The 18,850-nt window shown below is 35.1% G+C and overlaps 1 protein-coding gene across 1 annotated transcript in view; it reads right to left on the bottom strand.

The window, feature by feature from the left end:
* The window catches only part of WDR70 (WD repeat domain 70), a 150,207-nt gene that overhangs the window by 97,782 nt on the left and 33,575 nt on the right, over positions 1-18,850 (bottom strand). The window contains exons 6-7 of the mRNA XM_054054495.1: positions 6,117-6,176; positions 1,319-1,452 (exon numbers count right to left, since the gene is read on the bottom strand). Coding sequence (XP_053910470.1) covers positions 1,319-1,452; positions 6,117-6,176 — 194 coding nt within the window. The remainder of the gene's footprint in view (positions 1-1,318; positions 1,453-6,116; positions 6,177-18,850) is intronic.

Raw genomic sequence — 18,850 nt, 5'->3', positions numbered from 1 at the left:
AAGGAGAAGACAATATGACTTGTACCCTGCTAACTAATCATGTAAATGAAACTCATGCCATAATGTGACTCCACATTTGGCAAATTTTATTTATTTTGAAGTGGCATGTTTACTAAGTTATGTTTTCAAAGTAAATGTGCCATTCATTGTTTTGTTATAATAAGGTAAGTCTGTCAAAGATATTAGAATTGCATAGCGAATGAAAGCATACTTTTTAGTTTCTTGACTTTCCACACTTTAGTACATCAGCAGAATCCCTTTCTAGCTTGTTCCTCATGAGGCTAATAGCCCCCACTTTTTCTTTTCTTTCATTCTCTATATTTATGGCACCTCTACAATTAACCGTACACATTCTAACCTTCCAAACTGATCAAAATTCAGTTGTAGCTTTTTAGACAATGATTAAAACCAGGCATTCTGAGAACTTCTTACTGCACAGAATACATTTCAATCCCTTTTTTGAGCATATCGAAGTATCTTAAGAAGTACATCACATTAGTTAGACATAAGAAAGCACCTCGCTAGAACAACCGAGTCATTAATTTATGAATGCGTTTTAAAAAGTTTGCTGTGCATGAGAAATGAACTCCTTTTGAAGGAGTTCCATATTCTAGTTCTCTGGAATAAGTAAATGAACTTGATTTATTTATTTGCTGAATTACCAGTGAACAGTATGGATATTATGGAAACGAGTCTTTTCTAAAAAAGGCTCACTGGCTTTGTTTTTTTCAATATAAATATAAATACACAGATAAACATAAATATATAGCTTTTTTTCTCCAAAAAAGACTTTCTTTAATGCACACTATATAGTTATTCAATTATCAGTGCAACGAAAAGGACCAGTGCTTCCAGAAATGGAAGATTTACTATCGGATACCTACCCACTCAGAATCACTGGCAGCAACTAAAGAGGCTCTCCACAATGCAGTCAACTGTTTTAACTTTCTCTTCTTCTTCATTAATTTTATATGAGTAAACGACATATGGAAAGTGTGTTCTATTCATTTGGGTTACAACTATGAAAATAAACCTTTATTTTTGAGAGGTTCATAGTCTATTTGCTGATATGCTATTAAGAATTTCATCTACAAATTCACCTGTGGCTTTCTAATATAGGAAAATACGTAAGTCACTGGAAAAAAAGCATGAAAAGACATAAGCAAACAAGTCCTTACATTCATATTCCATTTATCACAAAAGGTACAATGGAATAAAAAAGCCCTTCAAACAAGCTATTTTACAAGGCTTTTCTGCATTCTATTAGGAGCTTAACATATTCACAGTCTTAGGCGAAAAAGACAGTCTTCACACCTACCATTCACAAGGTTGGAGTGACCGAAAAGCTTGGAGAGAGGCATCCATTCCAGCGAAGTCCCAAAATTTAACATCATAGTCATATCCACCAGTTATCAAACGGGCACCTGAAGGATCCAGCCCCAAAGCAGAAACCTATACAGAAAGAAATGCTTATAAAATTCAGACCATTCAAGCCTTATTTCTTCTTCTTCAGGGGTCACCAAAATATCAAGTACTATTAAAGTAAAAAACAAAAAAAGTAAAAAAAACCTAGTATGCTAGTTGCCTCCTAAAATCCGTTAGCTACATTTTGGGTTTGATTTTCACTACCTTGTACAACATCCAAGTTCTTTGGAAGGGGTGGGGAGAGATGGAAATTACATAATCTGAAGAAACCACTGAAGACAGCTGAGAAAAGTTAGTTTACAGCGTTTGCTTTCTAATCATCTCATTTCAGAATCTGACTACATTTCATTTCTACGAAGAAAACTGTACTGTAGCCTCTTCTCAGAAGTACAAAAAATATTTCTAGCAAGACACTGAAATGGCACTAACACCCACCAGTTTAAGATTTTGTGCTAGTTTATTCAAGACAGTTCACGTGCCTATATACAAAACTAAATGCTTAGAGCTACTCAGAACTTGGAGAAAGGAATGCTTAATGCTCATTACTCTCGTTTGTTACCCTCAAATCAAAGGCTGATTAAAATGGGATTTTTAATGAAAATTCTATTTTAATTCTCTATTTGAAGAGCCTTATTATAGTAGTGTTCACCAGACGGAAAAGTGAGAGTAACAGAAAGCATCTCATTGATTAAACATCCTTTCATTTACCTTCAAAATTATTTCTTCTCTTTTCTCATTTGTGAAAATGTTATCTACTACCATGATTCTGAGCATTAATATAAGATTAGCTAGACAATGTGCTAAATTAATTTGTAAGTCAAGAGACCGATTCTCCAAAATTAAATCATTTGCATGAGCTGTTGCTGAAAACTGATGTCAAAAACTGTAAAACAGGAGTATTTTTAGAATTACTCAAAATTACAACCAACCTAAAATGTTAAAATGACTGAGAGAATTTTCATGAGAAGATAAAATTCATATGGAATCCATGTTTATGTTCTACCTTCCAGAATACAGTTCAAGTTACACCAGCCATTTCAAGTTAGGCAGACCATGGGTAATACCTGGACACTAACCAGAGGATGAATTTTAACCACTGGACAAAAACCTGAATCATCCCACACACATAAGATAGGATAATCATCAGTTAGCAACTATCTCACAACAAGGAAGACAAATTTTAACACAAGAAAACAAATGGGTAATAATAATTTTCTAAAAAAGTTGTAGAAAACGTTGGAAAGAGATTTGGAAACATGAGCCATAAAATTCTGAAGGAAAAAAATAACATTATAGTCCACCAAGAACATTCAGACATAGAAAATTGTGTGGGAAAAACCCAACCAACCAAACAAAAAAAAGCCTTAATTTCTGAGTTAAAGGCAACACTTGAGAATATTGTCACTGCTACAGGTGAGCAATGCTGAACTTAATTGGGGAAAAAAACCCAAAAACCAGTCAATTACTGTCAGGTGTCTAAATCTGTATTACAAATTCCAGACATTGCTGTATTACAATAACTAAATTACAATAAATTGCATGTAAGGATACTCATCTGTATGTCTCTCCTTTACATGCATACACAGAGAGTAGAGTCAATATGATTTAATGCAGACACCTAGAAGTAGCACCAAAAAAACCTTGTCTCAAAGATCTGTCAGTCTACAACTGCCCTTTTTATTAAAGCCTTACTGGAAACACTGTGTTATCGAGACTTTTTAAATTTATGTAAACCGTTGAATAGTTCCCTCACAGAACACTGTTTAAAAAACGGAATTTAGCATAATTCCTTTTTCCATACCTAGTTGCAAAAGTAACCTACAGAAAATATGTTTCAATAAAAACACTAGTTACGAATGCAATTTATCCTTTAAGTTTAAGATGGGCAAGTTGTTTTGCTAAAACGAATTTTCCCTGTCTGAAAAAGTATGGGCTTAGTTTTCTTTTTCTGGTTTCATGTAAAAAAACGATCACTTAGGTATTCCTAACTGCCTCCAAAAAATCTAATTTACAGTTACTAGGATTCAATTTTTTTCTTTTTACTTCTCTCAATCAAATGTTTAAATGTACTGCTTTATGCTATCCCTAACAACAAATTAAACTCCATTTAGTGATTATGTCCACGTGATATATTTAATTTTCAAATGAAACGGATGCAACCTCTTTACGTGTTTCCAAAAAAAAAATGCCCCTTTTACCATTTAAATGCAAATTTTGAACCCCATTAATTCCATTCATGATTTCTAACGTGCAGGAAAACTGGGCATCTTCAGATTAATCATGCATTCAATTAACAGACTCAAGTGTTCCAGCCTACAATAACTGCTTTAGGAAGGAGCAGCTGTGACATGACACACCAGAAAGCACTCTGTTCAGAGTACTTCTGATTACACATTCTTCCTCATATCCACCTATGTATTAGAAGTGTTACGAGGAAAAAAAAATATATATATATCCCTGAAGTTTCATTGGGAACAGTAACTCCGATTACACTATACAACGAAGGCAACCGGGAAATTAATCAGGTTTCTGGAAAGACTCTCCAGCTTGGGAAATCTTTTCTGAGAATTTTCAGCTGCACAGGAATAGAGTCATCATCAAACCCAGGTTCATTAGATTGAAGAGGTACAGATGGGATACATAAGTTTAGCTGGAATACAGTACACTGCATGAGCATAATGAGAAGACTGCATTTTAAAATGTTGGGATGAAACACTGACATCAACAGATGAAGTTGCTCCCATACTTATACGTGTGTAATGACATGGGTAAGTAGTTTCATTAATATAAACTAAACAAATAAAACAAAAATACAGTCCTTCTACAGAAGAGCTTTTTTTTCAATGTTTCATTCACCATATCCAGTCTAGTGCAACTGTGCTATATATACCCACATTATAATTCAACACTGCTCTAGTTGATGACAGCTGCATTCTCATGCTGTTAAAATACCTCAGAAATCTTCCAAATCTGTACCTTCCGCTTTATAAAGCCTTTTACTTAGAAATAACATGAGGTTATATTTTAAGAAGCTATCAAAAGATTTACTGGTTTAATATAGAGAAAAACAAATCAAAAAAATTTACATAATAAAAATTTAGTTAGGTAATTTATTCAAAAAAACATACTGCAGAAGCAATTACTGTCACATGAAAAATGGTAAACTGGTTTGCACTAGTATTGTTATACACAAACCTTCACATGCATATAGAAGTTATTATGCAAAAAAGTTACATGAACTCCCACTCCGCTTTTGTTTAGTATAATACAATGCATCTTTTTCAGGTCTTAGAATATTTTTCTACTTTCATATATAACACACGTGTTCCCTCTTCTCCTCTACTCCTCTACGTCTGAATTTCTAACACTATGACAAAACAAACGTGTAAGCCTTACCACCTCTCCGTACTCCAAGAAAGACCACAAAGTTTGATGCCAGATAATGAATACACACTTCAGAAAATAGCTAAAAAAAATTTATGATTCTTGCTATTAAATTTTAAACCCAGGGTGATTCTTCTAAAATGTCCAATAAATGTTAAGAAATTATAAAAAATTCAAACCTTAAACTCATAAATTATTGATATTTAATGTTGTTATTTGATATATATGCTAATATGTTTAGTATTTAAAACATTTAATATTGTTGATATAATATTTAATATTGTTGATTGTTACATTAAGTGCATCATCATATTGATCACATAAACGGAAAATGAACCCACGAGTTTTCTTAAAAATCCAGAAAAGAAAAATTGTACATTTCCTAATACTGTTTAAAGCCTCGCTAAAACAGCATTATCCTCAGATAGTTTTTTTAGTTCTATTTCAGTTCTTTTTTCCCCCCTCTCTACAAAGAAATTCTCAGATTCTACTGACTAGCTTGCAGTGCTTTCACAAGTATTTAATAAAAATAAAATAAATCCTAGTATTATTTTTTCTTTGAAGCCTAGAGTTATACTGAAGAGGACAAACAGCAGCAGCATCTATAAGGAAAGGATTTGGGAACAGATTCGGGGCTATTCATGGCCAGAAAATAAATTCTATTCTATAAAAATAGATATTCAATCAATCAATCAGTAGGTAAAAGCAGTTTGTGTTGGAAGATGAGATTACCCAGAGACAAAACGTTGGTAACAGAAACATTATATTTCCAATTCAGACAGTGGTTCTTTAAAGGAAAGTAAAAGAACAATATTGGAGGTAAAACCTAGAAAGCAGAGTCAAAGAACATGAACAAGGTTTCAATAAATCGAGAATAGTGTATGAAAGGCACTTAAAGATTCAAGAAGAATGAAGGAGACCTGTATTCAGCTGCAAACAAGTCTTAAACATCAACAATAACATTCTCTTTGAAATCCACGACCAGTCATAAAAAGGTCTAGATTAGACTCATATGTAGATTAAGAAAGTCTAAGTTATTAGAGGAACTCTAACCATTCCAGGCTATATTTGAGCAAAAAGGAAGAAAAAATATGAGATTGCAATTGAGTTAAATGGAGACGCATTCAGGTTATTACAAGAAAGCAAAAAGACAGTCTTTACACACATTTTTAATTGCAACAAGGAAAGAGACTAAAATGACATTTAGGAGAAACAGCTTTAACTGACAGTAAGTATTTATTAACTTCTTTCATAAACTGGCTCAGTTCTAGAAAAACAGGAAGTGCTGAAAATATGTTATCACTTACTGTTTTTGTTCCATGTTGGAGTGTAATTTCATGAGAATCTGGAATTTTCTTGACAGGGTTCTGGAAAAAAAAAGAAAATCCACCTCTGAAAATAGTGCTATGACAAAAAAAAAAAAACAATACTGCAACATATATTAAACACAAAAAGAGTTTTAATCACACCAGCCATAACCTGAGAAAGAGAAAGCAGTGGGAAGCCAGGAAAAAGAGACTGATTCCAGATTTTTATTTTCACGGATATAACCCTAAAAATATGAGGAATAATTGTTAAGAAAATACGATACTACCTTAATACAGAACAAAAACAGGCAAGGATTTCCTGGTTTTCCTCTTTAGAAAACATTAAAATCCTCCTTGGTTTTTAATCACCAATCACCAATATCCAACAATCTTGAACTGTGATTTGATCAATCTATCATTATTATACAATGTCTTCTCCAATAAAAGGCCTCTATGAAGCCAATGAAATTAATTTAAAAATCTAGGAATTCATTACAGGAGAAAAGATACCTATGTAGTTTATTAAGAAAATGGACTGGCTTGCCACTTCCACTTGTGCCATTACCTGCGGTTCTCACGGGTCCCCATAACTGCCACTTTGATGGCAGCCATAACATAATCAATATAATTCAGGGAATTAAATTTAATTGCAACATAGAGATATAGAGATTGAAGGCAATTACAGTTTAAAATGTCTAACATGATATTCTATCATCTGTAACAAATACAAAAGTAGTCAATTTACAAAGAAGTTAACTGAAGGCACTCAAGTGATTGCAAGGTTCTGTAAAGCTTATTTGAATCATTATTCTCAAAATGCTTTTTTGTCTGGTACCAGTTAAGTTTCCTAAACCAGGCACAATTTATCACTTTGATGCTTGAAATCTTTGTTATAATTTTCTGATGCCAAAGTCTGAATTTAAAACAATTTTTAAGCACATTTTATAGTATATATTATCTCTACCATTATCCATTTCTGCCAATTCCTTCCCTTTATTTCAAGTTTGCCACTGAAAGTCTCTATAGCGTCAGGATGATTTCCTGTATTCTTGTTTTATTCTGCAGTTCTATCAGCTTTATTTCTGTAATAAAACTGAAACATTCATTATCTTTGGTTTAGCCAAACCTACCCTTCTTCTACCTTCGCTTCTTACCACTAACAACTTTGATTCGCAAAACTTTCTTCTTCTTTTCACACACATGCACAGAGATAAGTCAGCAAAAAACACTTGTGCCCTCCTCTTTCTCTTTCACAGCATATGCACACCTTCGATAGCCACAGATGTTTTAAGAGGAAATCCAGTATTTACATGGAAATCATATATGTGCCTGAACAAAAAAATACGAGACTGTGGCCCATGCTGAGTCTTAAAAGCTAACAGTAAAGGTTTACAAATAGCTTCATTGTGAAAGGCATATCCCACATCGCATTAAGAGACACTTCCACAGACTCAGTGGTTTACAAGTTGAGAAGCAGATGTAACTCAAAATTTCCAAATGAAGTTGTTACTATGAAAGTGAATTTACTCTTCAACTGACACTATAAAGCACCTGGGAAAAGGTACAATGATAATACTAATTAAGTCTTCATGCCTCATTTTTTCCTGCACTATAAATTCGTATTTGCTGTTCTTGGGATGCAAACAACTACTTGACAGCCACAGACTCTACTTGACACTAAGCACAATCCATACCAAAAAAAAAGTGTTGAAAGGAGACAAACAGCTTCCAAGATTCATACTGCCATCATCTGCAAAAAAAGATAAACTACTTCTGAGAATGAAAGACTTTCACAGAAACCATCTGTTGCTGGAAGGAGGAACAGCATTTTGGTCATTCTCATCTTAATCGCTGCAAGGTTGTTAACTCTGTATTCCAATCCAATCATTGGAATATTAGAAGGTTGCTTATTTTCCATACCTTACCACAAAGGTCAGTATTGTATGTCTTCATCATGTCAGCATTAAACCTAATTTTGAGAGAGTAACTTAACTATTTCAAAACTTCTTTTGATAAATCAAACAAACAAAAAATCATATTAACAAACACAATGTGCTAGAATAAACTTATTTAATTGTAATTGATAGGTTTTCCAGGTGACAATGATCAAATCCCTCATATAATTAGAGAAGGGAATCAGTCACATAAAAACATTTTTGCTTTACAGTGCAGTCATGTTGAACACTGTTCTGGCTACTTATCTTTAAGGAAGAACAATAGATAGGAATACATTCCGCCACCTGATAAATCAAACAGCCTGAGCCTGAAAGTCAGATATTTGGCAAGTGCTAGTGGTGCTACGCTCTGCAAGGTCCAAGGGATGCCTGACGGTTAAAGTAACTGTTTAGACTATCCAAAACAAAAAATTAAGATAACAACATCCAGTGACATATCTTGGCACAAGATCTTCAAATCAGCCAAACATTTACAAAAAAACAAGGTGTCTTATTCTATTTTAGGAACTATGAACTTCCTAAATGATTGAGTATGACAAAAATATCTGTAAGACGCTGCAACAAAAGCCTATGTGTTTACATAAAAATCAGATGCAACTACCACTTCTTCAGTTATTACTTTCCAAAGAAAAAGGAATGCCATTAAAGCCTTTTTTCACACTCCCAAAGAAAAATACAGTTAATACAATGCATGCTGATGTGAGCATAAGAATCCCATGTGTACTGGAATATTTCTCTAAGTCTGACAAAACAGAACAGTAAAGTTTGCCCAAAGAGGTCCTGCACTTGCAGTTTTCCAGTTGTTGCTCGAATTTCAGTTCTTAAGTTCCAACAAATTTATTTTAATATTTTCACAATGCTGTTCTGGAAAATTTGTCTTCTTCTTGGCCTTTTCTTTCCTCTTTTTTTTTTTTCCTTTTCTTTTTAAGCCATATCATATAACGAATAGACAATTTGTTAAATTTATCTTTCTCTTTCAACAGAAACAAAGGAAAATAATTTTGATATTAACATACTTCTGATATTTTTACAAAAATTCATAATTCCTTGGCATATGTATGATTAATATATACTAAATCTGTCAAATAGTATATTCTAGGAGTTCACAGTTTTTCTTAAAAATAAAAAGTCTTACCTTTTAAATTATTTCTGCAAAGGGACACTGCAAGTCAGGTATCATATCTGCAGTTTGCAGTTACATTTTTTCAGGGAATTCCAGCTCTAGCTGACTCTTAATTTCCTGTGTCTGACAACACTCCCCTACTCACTGCACCACTGTCCCTAAATACTACGGAATTTTTTTCTTCCTTTTGGGAGCTCCCTCATCCTCAAGCAATATTCAGAAAATACACCACTAAAAAAAACACAGGCCAAAACTAGGTCATAGTCTCCAAGATTCTTCAGAAAAATCAAAGACAAAGCCAAAAAATCAGATAAAGCAATGACGCTGGTCAAACTAGACAAGTGAGAGAATAGACACAAAAAGGAAAAACTAGTTAAAAACTAGATTTCTACATCCTACAAGATACCCTTCAGTATCCTCATGGCTGTGAATATGGGCAATAATAATCACTGAGACTTGGTAGAAGGCAGAAGGACACAGGAGGTGGGACAAGAATGGGCTGGTATCTTTATGATAAGCTAAACATTTGGCTTGGGGAGAAAGTTAGGTCCTATAGAAGTAATACAAAAATCCAATAAGCCGTATCAGACAGAGCAACTTACAATTAAAAAGTACGTCAACTTTTACCATCTGTTAGCCTTTCTAATGGATTGACCATCCAAATGTTATTTTAAAATCACTATTAGATTATGTTCACAGGCTTAAATGGATGAAAGAAAAGACTACAAAAAAAAAATGTTAATTCCACAATCACGAGCTGATATCTCAGTATCTGAGAACTGCATTTGGTGAAAAATAAATTCATAAATTCAACCTCTGCCTTTCTAAAAATACTCCTATGAGACTCACTTTTTCACTGCTCAACCAGAGAAAGGCAGAATGATGCATTTACACCTAAAAGTACCTCAGCTGCTTTGTTGGCAGAGGTCTGCATTTCACTAAACAGAAACAATCCTGTGTGAAAGAGCCTTGCAGGCTACGGGTAATCTTTCACACACCAGGCCCTTAAATGGGAACTTCTTTGCACACATACAAGGCTACAATTTAGCAGAGGAAAAAATATTTTTTTCCCTTTGTTTTTGCAGTTGTCCTTAGATTTCGATGTAGAGGTTCGTGCCGTTCTTGAGGATTTCAAGATCAGATGTTGCCCTGGAAGAAAATACAAATTTCCTTTTCTGGATAGCTGCTGTGTCCTTAAAGCTCCACGAAACACTGACTTGCTGGAGACTTGAAGAGAATTGTCATTTCTGGGAGTAGAGTTATGGTACAGCATCAAGGAAAAACAGGCAAAGCTACAACTCGCTAAACTAAAGCTGAGCACTCACCCTGACTTGAGCAGGAGAAGAGGTTAAAGTTAGCTTGGCTACTATTTACTTTAAATACCTTACGTACTATACTAAAAAACTCCTTCTGCTGGAAATGTGAAAACACACACACTGCTTTCTTGGGTCTTTGGTTTGCTACGCTCCATATGTAAGATGCTATCTGTTCAAGGACTGGAGTGAAGAGAAGGAGATAACAGCTACACTTAAAGATTTCTCCATTTCTGGTGTAACTGAAGGTTTCACAGAACAAATTTAAGAGAGGTGGTCTGACACAGAAGAAAACTGCCACCACACCTAGAAGACAGATGGAATAACTGCATTCCTAATAGGCAGCAGGAATAGCTGGTGGAAGTGGGAGGACAAAACCCTGTCATCAAATGGTGATGGAATTACCTTCATCTACTTAAGAAACTGCAGCCATTCAGATCCCAAGTGAAGACCTACCTGCAGAAAACCATGTTTTAATCATCCAAATCCCATCCTTCTGGCAATTAGAAAAAATAATTTTCTATTTTCAAGCATTTTGTTTAAATAAGTCACGTTCATGTTTTCTTTTATGCCTTATTGAAGCCTCCTCTCAATCCCTTTAAAATAACTGTATTGCATGGAAAAGCAAATGCCACACTGCTGTGGTGGGGGCTGGGAAGAGCAGGAAAGGTTTTTATTTTAGACTCCAGCATACAGACTGGCAGCACTGAAATCTTCTTCCTTGTGACCAGACAGTAAGAATTTTCTGCATCTTGCATTCTTCTCCATCAAAGAGTTCAAATAAGCATGATTAAAAGCAGTAATCAAGCATGACAGTAGTAGTTAAAAAAAAAAGAGAAATGTAATGTCTTCTAATAAAAACGGTTGTGCTATAAATTGTGTTAACACATTGAAAGAAAATATTCTTAAGAGATTTTAAGAACAAAACAAATGGGCAAACAACTGATCAACAATCACAACAGAAGGGATGGGATTTCTGACTCGTTAATTCCCAAAGCAGAGAGAGAGAACACCACAAGCTCTTCAGTTTAGACAGATAAAATATCACAGAAAACCACTGAATTGTGCAGATAGACTGTTAGAACAGCATCACAGAAATCCTTTCCAGCTGCTGCAGTACCTAGGCTCAATGATATGCCTATACGAATAGCAGAAGGCTTTAAACTATTCTTATTTTAGAATTCAGAACAAAAAAAGCAACTTTTGCTTGTTGCTTGCTAATTTCTGCATCAAATGTGTTCAGTTTACATGCCCAAGTATTGTGTTTCAAACATCACCTAAAAACCAAACCAAACGCTCTCTTCTCAGGGCAAAGAAGTTACAGAAGTATATGATACTTCATAGATGGACATGTGCACGACCTCCCTATACTACACTGAAGTTGAGAGCTACAAACATAAAAGTTCTCCTTTCTACCTCACACTCAATTTTGATAGACACTACATCCACGTAATTGCAAACAAGACACTATTCTAGTGATGATGAACAGAGAGAACAGAATCTTGTTCCACCCTTCACTCTTGAGTCTGAAACACCATTAGAAGAAAGACGAGGGAGCGTGGACAGGAGCATTTCACAGGTCTGGAAAAAAACATGCCTCATTCTTCTTTTAAAACTAGAAAAAGATGTTTTAAGCTGTTAGGCACCCAGCTGAATTTTCAACAACAGTGAAGAGAGTAATAAGAGTTTGAATGGATTTTTTTCCTGTTCTTTTTTGAAATCATTTTGTAAATAACCACACACTGATGTCCATGTTTTGCTCCACAAGTTACTCCTCGTGCATTGATTAAAACCATATCACTGGTAAAACAGGCAGGCTTTCCAAGTCACAATTTTTTGTTATTTTCCTCCATAACTTAAACTGAAACTAAATGCCTAAGACATACACTAAGTTGCATAAGAGTACACCCAAGAGAAAGACAGAGTATGAAAAACCACTACGTGAGAGACGAGCGAGATGCTGTTTTACAGCAACAGAAAAATAGAAACATTTTTTGAGTTTATAGGAGTGCATTATCCACAAACTTGCATGCAGAAGGAAGCATTCAGATTTGAAAGGGCATTTCAACAACTTTTAATTTCCTCTCTTTTAGGTGTTAAGAGTTGACAGATGTATTCTGATGCAGAGTTGCATGTAATTAAACTTGGTTTGGCCCAGATTCATACAATCTGAGTTTCTGAATGTGATGCACCTAAACATGGAAAACATACTTCAGACTTCCTATACAGCCTTCAGAAAGAGATAGATAACTCCAGAAGAATAATCAGTGTATCCAAACACTGAATCATCTGGAGACTTCTCCTCTTCATAAAGTATTCAGGTAGTACTAGGCAATTAACTTCCTAACATAGGTGCCTTGACTAGGTGGGATCAATTGGAGTTTATGTGTGTGTAGGATCTAAAATTTTGCCCTGAAAAAGATAAAAGGAAAATATTACGGAAAACAGGAGGGTACATGCAAACACTGGTACAAATCATCTTGGCTGCTATTGCCATGACACACCCACAATATCTGTTACTCATGGAAAAATGTAGATAACTCATAACTCCATGAGAAATGCAGAAAACCTTCAAAACTAAGAGAAATATTTTAAGGCCCCTACAAAACGCTATCTTACTCAATTATCCTCTCACTCAGGCAACACTCAAAACAGCACAGAACTTAGGTCTTGAATTTTAAGTATAGGAAGACTAAGGAGAGGCTATTCTCTTTTTTAGTGAGCTAGAATGCACTGCTCTAGGGTGCATTCGAGAATTAAGGAGGTGCTTAAGTAGATGAAATTCCTTTTGAATGCCTACAGGAAGTAAATTTATTTATTCAATATGGAAATAGTACTGTTGCTATCTTCTCTCAACATCATCTAATTCACAACCTCATGAAATTTTTCCTTATGATCTGAACAAGAGTGTTTTGTCAGGTTTAACCAGCAAGGGAAAAGACCTCAGATTAAATCTTCATTCCAACATGACTGCCTAAAAATAATAAATTTGTAATGTTATTATAGGTCAGATGCAACATATTTTATTAGATGATGGGTCAAACAGTAATTCGGAGACTGTTCCCAGACACAACAGGTAACATGAAGTAAATCTTCTCTTCCCTTTCATGGCACTTAATGGTATTTCCTCTTCTGAAAAGACTCGAATGGCTTAAGAATTTAGAAAAGCTATTGCAATTAAGAGTCTCAGCATGGTTTACAAATACCTTTTTAGATATAAATTCTTCCAAAGTACAGCAAAAAGTCTGCCTGATCTGTCTCCTGGGAGACAGTTTTAGATAGATTTCAGGAGGTTACTATTTTTCACCTAGATTCTATAATCTCATTCAGATAATTTCTAAATTTATAACAAGCCTTTGATTAATGAAGTCACACTCTACATTAATATTTATGACCTGGGAATTGTTCTTACAATGTAGAGAGAGCCTTTTCTAAAGTATGTTGTAATCACTGATAAAACTGATTTAAATCTAAAATTGTTTGCAGTCGTTCAAGTTTCCCTGGCAGTTTCTGTGAGACTGATTTACTTAAGCTGACTGTTCTGGTGATATTTCCGATATGTTACATACTGCTTACATAACAATCTACCTATTTCATCTTTATCATCTCAATTCCAAATGTCTATTAAAAATAGACACCTCATATTTGCTAAAACAGTATATACAACTGCCACAAACCACCAAAAAGCAGCCATGTTACAGCAATAAGATACGCAAAATTACATTATGAATGAAAAATATCACCAGCATCTTCAGTCATAGATATCCTTTATTAAGATTATTATTTAGAGCCAAATTTTGTATTTTGTGATTTGTATTTTCTGATTTGTATTTTCTTTTCACATAAAGAAATACTACTATTTACTTCAATAAAGTAAAACAGTGCACACAACCACAAAACAGCTGAAAACTAAGAGAGACAAAACAAACACGCAACATATCTTCACTGTGAAACCTTTGCTCAGCCTGGCTGGTAACCAAGGAATAGTTTGCAATCACAAACTTCCAACTCTTTGAATTTTAAGTGCCAAATGTTTAGTTCAGATGCAAAAAGACCTCACATATTTCACGTACAGCTTGAATTTCTGTACCACGCAGATTCTACATGGGATTTCTGCCCAAGTGAATACATCCTAAAAGACACAGGTGAAAGAATCCAAGAACACAATACAGGATGCAGGACCAGACTGAACCTAACTTTCATTACCATGTGACATTTTTCAGCCTGCAAGCCAGTTCACTTTATCATTAAAACTTGCTCTAAAACATCCTTTATCTAAATTACACAGACACTTTATCACCTTTTAGCAAACTTTAGGGGAAAAAATGCATGAAGTTGTTTCACTTGATCTACCAAGACAAACTAAGGTTACACTAAGAATTCCAGAAACAGTCTGCTGCCTTTCAATAATTAGAATACTTTTAGATGTTTTTCAGTCATTAAAATAGCTTTACCACTATCCAGATTTAACTGATGTCTTCAAATAGAATTGCTCAATTGAAGTACATTAAAATAACATACACAGTAGAGTAAGTATTACTGTTTCTTTTGCGAGTTTTGTTAGTGGAATTAAGTTGATCAGCAGCATTACACTCTAAATTTAAAGTTGGGACTCATCAAAACTTAGAAAGCCAACACAACCAGTTAAATGCAATCTTTGGCACAGCTGTCTAAAATAGACATAGAGATCACTACAACTGAAAGAAAATAAATTTTTCCTCTTGCAAAAAAAGAGTCTGATGTTCACTTTAAGATTTCTAGTTATCACGTTAGCATAGAATTTCATAAGCATCAAGGTGATATGAATAAGAACCTCTACACCAGCATAATAGCAACTTCATTAATGAGCCATCTCTCTAAAATTATAGATGTTTTAATGACCAAAATTAAAACAATTCACTACTGGTGTAGACCAATCCTTGGCCTTCAACTTCGTGCAGTTTATTTCACTTCTGCATACTCAAATTTTCTCATCCGAAAAATCTGAATAAATAATAACTATCATAAGGAATCTGCTACAAGATTTTATTCAGCAATATCGAAGTTCTTCAAATTCCTCAGGGATTCTGTTATTCTTAGCAAACACACTACAGTCAGCAAAACTAAACAATTATACCTCTAGAGAGAGAGCTGTCCACAGACTACACTTTTCAACAGTTCTACAACTGTGACTGTAAAACGGTGTTCACTCAAATGTTTACTCCGGGATTTGAGAGACATAAATTTATGCCTACCATCCCACTCAGTGACCAATATTCCAGTTGCTTACAAACTTACTAATCAATTAGGATAAGGAATTAAAACTGGAGGAGGAGTCATCAGATAGTCAAGCAAAGATGATCTATAACCACAGGGTGAAGGTAGCGGGTGTGGGTTAAAAATTACAGCATGTCTAAGTTACTGCAGGAAGGAAGGACAATTTCCTATCTAGCCCCCACAGCTGGTTCCAATTCTATTACTGTTTCGATTACTAATTCTCCCATGCCACTCATAAATTGCCTTCAAAACATTAACATTTAAGCTGTCTTATAGCAGCACAATTTTACATAATGTGACCTGAGAATAAATTGCTAAGTGACTTTAGCTATGCATCCGGAAAGAGTAAAAGATACTTTTACGTTGTACATATAAGAGGTTTATACTCGGAAGAAACACACCTTTCCCCGTACTTCACTCAGGTAGATTCCTTTAACTAAAGCTTATGTCAGAAGAAGGTAGTGCATTGGACTTGATGATCTTAAAAGTTCTATTCAAATCTGAACGATTCTACAATTCTATGATTATGGTCAGATAATATATCTGTTATTGTTAAGACTGTTGCAATACTCAATGACACCGCAAATAATTTCAAAAACATTCAGGGCAAATACTAAGCCCCAGGTTAAAGAAATCACAGACAGTGTGAATACCTTGGTTTTATTTTCAGTCATAAACCCCACCATTTTTAAAAGTTGTGTCCAAGAATTAAAAGCCATGCTTATCTTCTTGGCATTTACACAGTATGTCTTACTAGAGTACACATAAATTGTGATCCCTCAGCTTACCAGACCAAAAATAGTGACTTCTATACACATAATGTAGACTGAACACTCCAAATAATTACAATTAAATATGACAACACAAGCAACTAAACGGAGAGTCATTGATTTCTACATAGCAATTAAATAACTATTTTTTGCTATGGCTCAGTTGTGAACTATATAGGAACAGAGTAGACTCCAACACATTTTCCAGTTGTTTCCATTTTCCCACATGTCAAATCTAACACTTAATGCTGTCATTCCTCAAGATGTCCGAGGTATAAAACCATACAGAAGCATTACTTTCATTTAACACAAACTTTAGCTAAACACTACATAATTTTTTTTGCTGTGAGCATGGAGAAAGAAGGCAAAAACTTAAGAACATTCTACCTTACTGAAATGTCTCAGTTCACAGACTTAACTGACACAGAGTTAAAATCCTGTATATTTTTCTTACATCATAACTGTTGGAAAATGTAGAATATTAGACACATCCCATGAGACCTACCTTAAATTATTCAATAGTCTTCTTCATCTTCTCCACAAAGAACTGATGATGATAATTCATATTATACAAAGATTACTTGAACTACCAGAAAATTCATCATCTTTTTACAATATAAAATTTAAGTTTGGATATATGATTCAAATTAGGTGATTATTAATCATGTCTATTATAACCCTGCTGGTTTGCTCAGATGAATTAACAGAAACATGCATCTCCAATTTGGTCACAGCAGACAGTTAACAGATCTTTAACTCATATTAACATAGTATAAAGACGACAATTTGGGATATTCAGATGATGCTCTACAATTATTTTCTTTAGGAGTCATGAAAGAAGAGTCCATAGATACAAGAAGTTCCAGATTTCAGACCGCATGCCTACTATACATCTGCTGAGAGATGTTCAGTAAGACAACTGGTTATGTTTCTAAGTATCACATCTTAAATGGGATAAAACGTCCCATCCAGTATGTATGATACAATGATGCATTAATAAGTACTGTACATTTGTTCATGCACTTAGCTCAGATTCTACCAATTCTACTATTGGCCAGAAGCCAATATTAATGCTTGTTATTAATATGGAATCATAGAGTGGTTTGAGTTGGAAGCGACCTTAAACATCATCCAGTTCCAAACCCCATGCCATGGGCAGGGACATCTTCCACTAGATTGGGTTGCCCAATGCCTCATCCAACCTAGCCTTGAATGTTTACCAGTGACGGGGCACCTACCACTTCTCTGGGCAATCTGTTCCAGTGTTTCACCAGCCTGACTGTAAAAAATTTCTTCCTTACACCTAGCCAGAACATACCCTCTTCTGATTTAAAAACCTTACCCCTTGGTCTATTGCTATAGGCCCTGTTAAAAAGTCTGTCCTATCTGTCTTATAAAGCTGCCCTTAAGTACAGAAAAAGACCTCCCTAGAGATCATAGACACCATAAGTTCTCCTTGAAACCTTCTTTTCTCTAGGTTGACTATCACCAGTTCTCTCAGCCTGTCTTCACAGGAGAGGTGTTCCAACACTCTGATCACCTTTGCAGCCCTTCTCCGGACCTGGTCCAACATGGACCTGGTCCATGTCATTCCTGTGCTGAGAGCTCCAGGGCTGGATACAGAACTCCAGGTGGGCTCTCATCAGAGCAGAGTAAAGTCAACGCTTCTTTTGATACTGCCCAGGATAAGGTTGGCCTTCTGACCTGTAAGAGGACATTGGCAGCTCATGTCCAGCTTTTCATCCACCAGTACCCCCAAGTCCTTTTCCACAGGGCAGCTCCTAAACCCTTCACCCCTCATCCCATGTTGACACTGCGGAGTAGCCCCAACCTATGTGCACTTGGCCTTCTTGAACCTCATGAGGTCCACATAGGCCCACTTCTTGAGCCTGTCCAGGTCCTTCTAAATGACATCCCATCCCTCAGATTACATCCTATTTTGAGGTACCCTAAGTCCCTTACACACTCATTTACAAAATAAAGTAAAAAAACAAACGCACAAAGAACGCCACAGCAAAAAAAAAAATCTCTTGTATAATGCTTATAAAAATCTTGCAGCTGCTGAGAAAATAGATTTGTGGCATTTCATATCTCCTGGCTGACTGATTGGTGAAGTTACTGGGGAATGCACAATTCCATAACTACTGTTTCTATAAATAAGCAAGCTAAAAACACCCACAAGCAGTTCTTCCCCTGAAACAAGCAAGTGCTTAAACACAGGTCCAACTTGCTATTCTATCAAAAGAGAAACGAAAGTACAAAATAAGCCAAAAATGAGCGTGAGAGAAGCAGAGAGGTTATGAACACTTACTGGCTT

The sequence above is a fragment of the Cuculus canorus genome, chromosome Z, assembly GCF_017976375.1.
Source record: "Cuculus canorus isolate bCucCan1 chromosome Z, bCucCan1.pri, whole genome shotgun sequence".
Taxonomy (NCBI): domain Eukaryota; kingdom Metazoa; phylum Chordata; class Aves; order Cuculiformes; family Cuculidae; genus Cuculus; species Cuculus canorus.
This window is presented reverse-complemented; position numbering and strand designations above follow the sequence as displayed.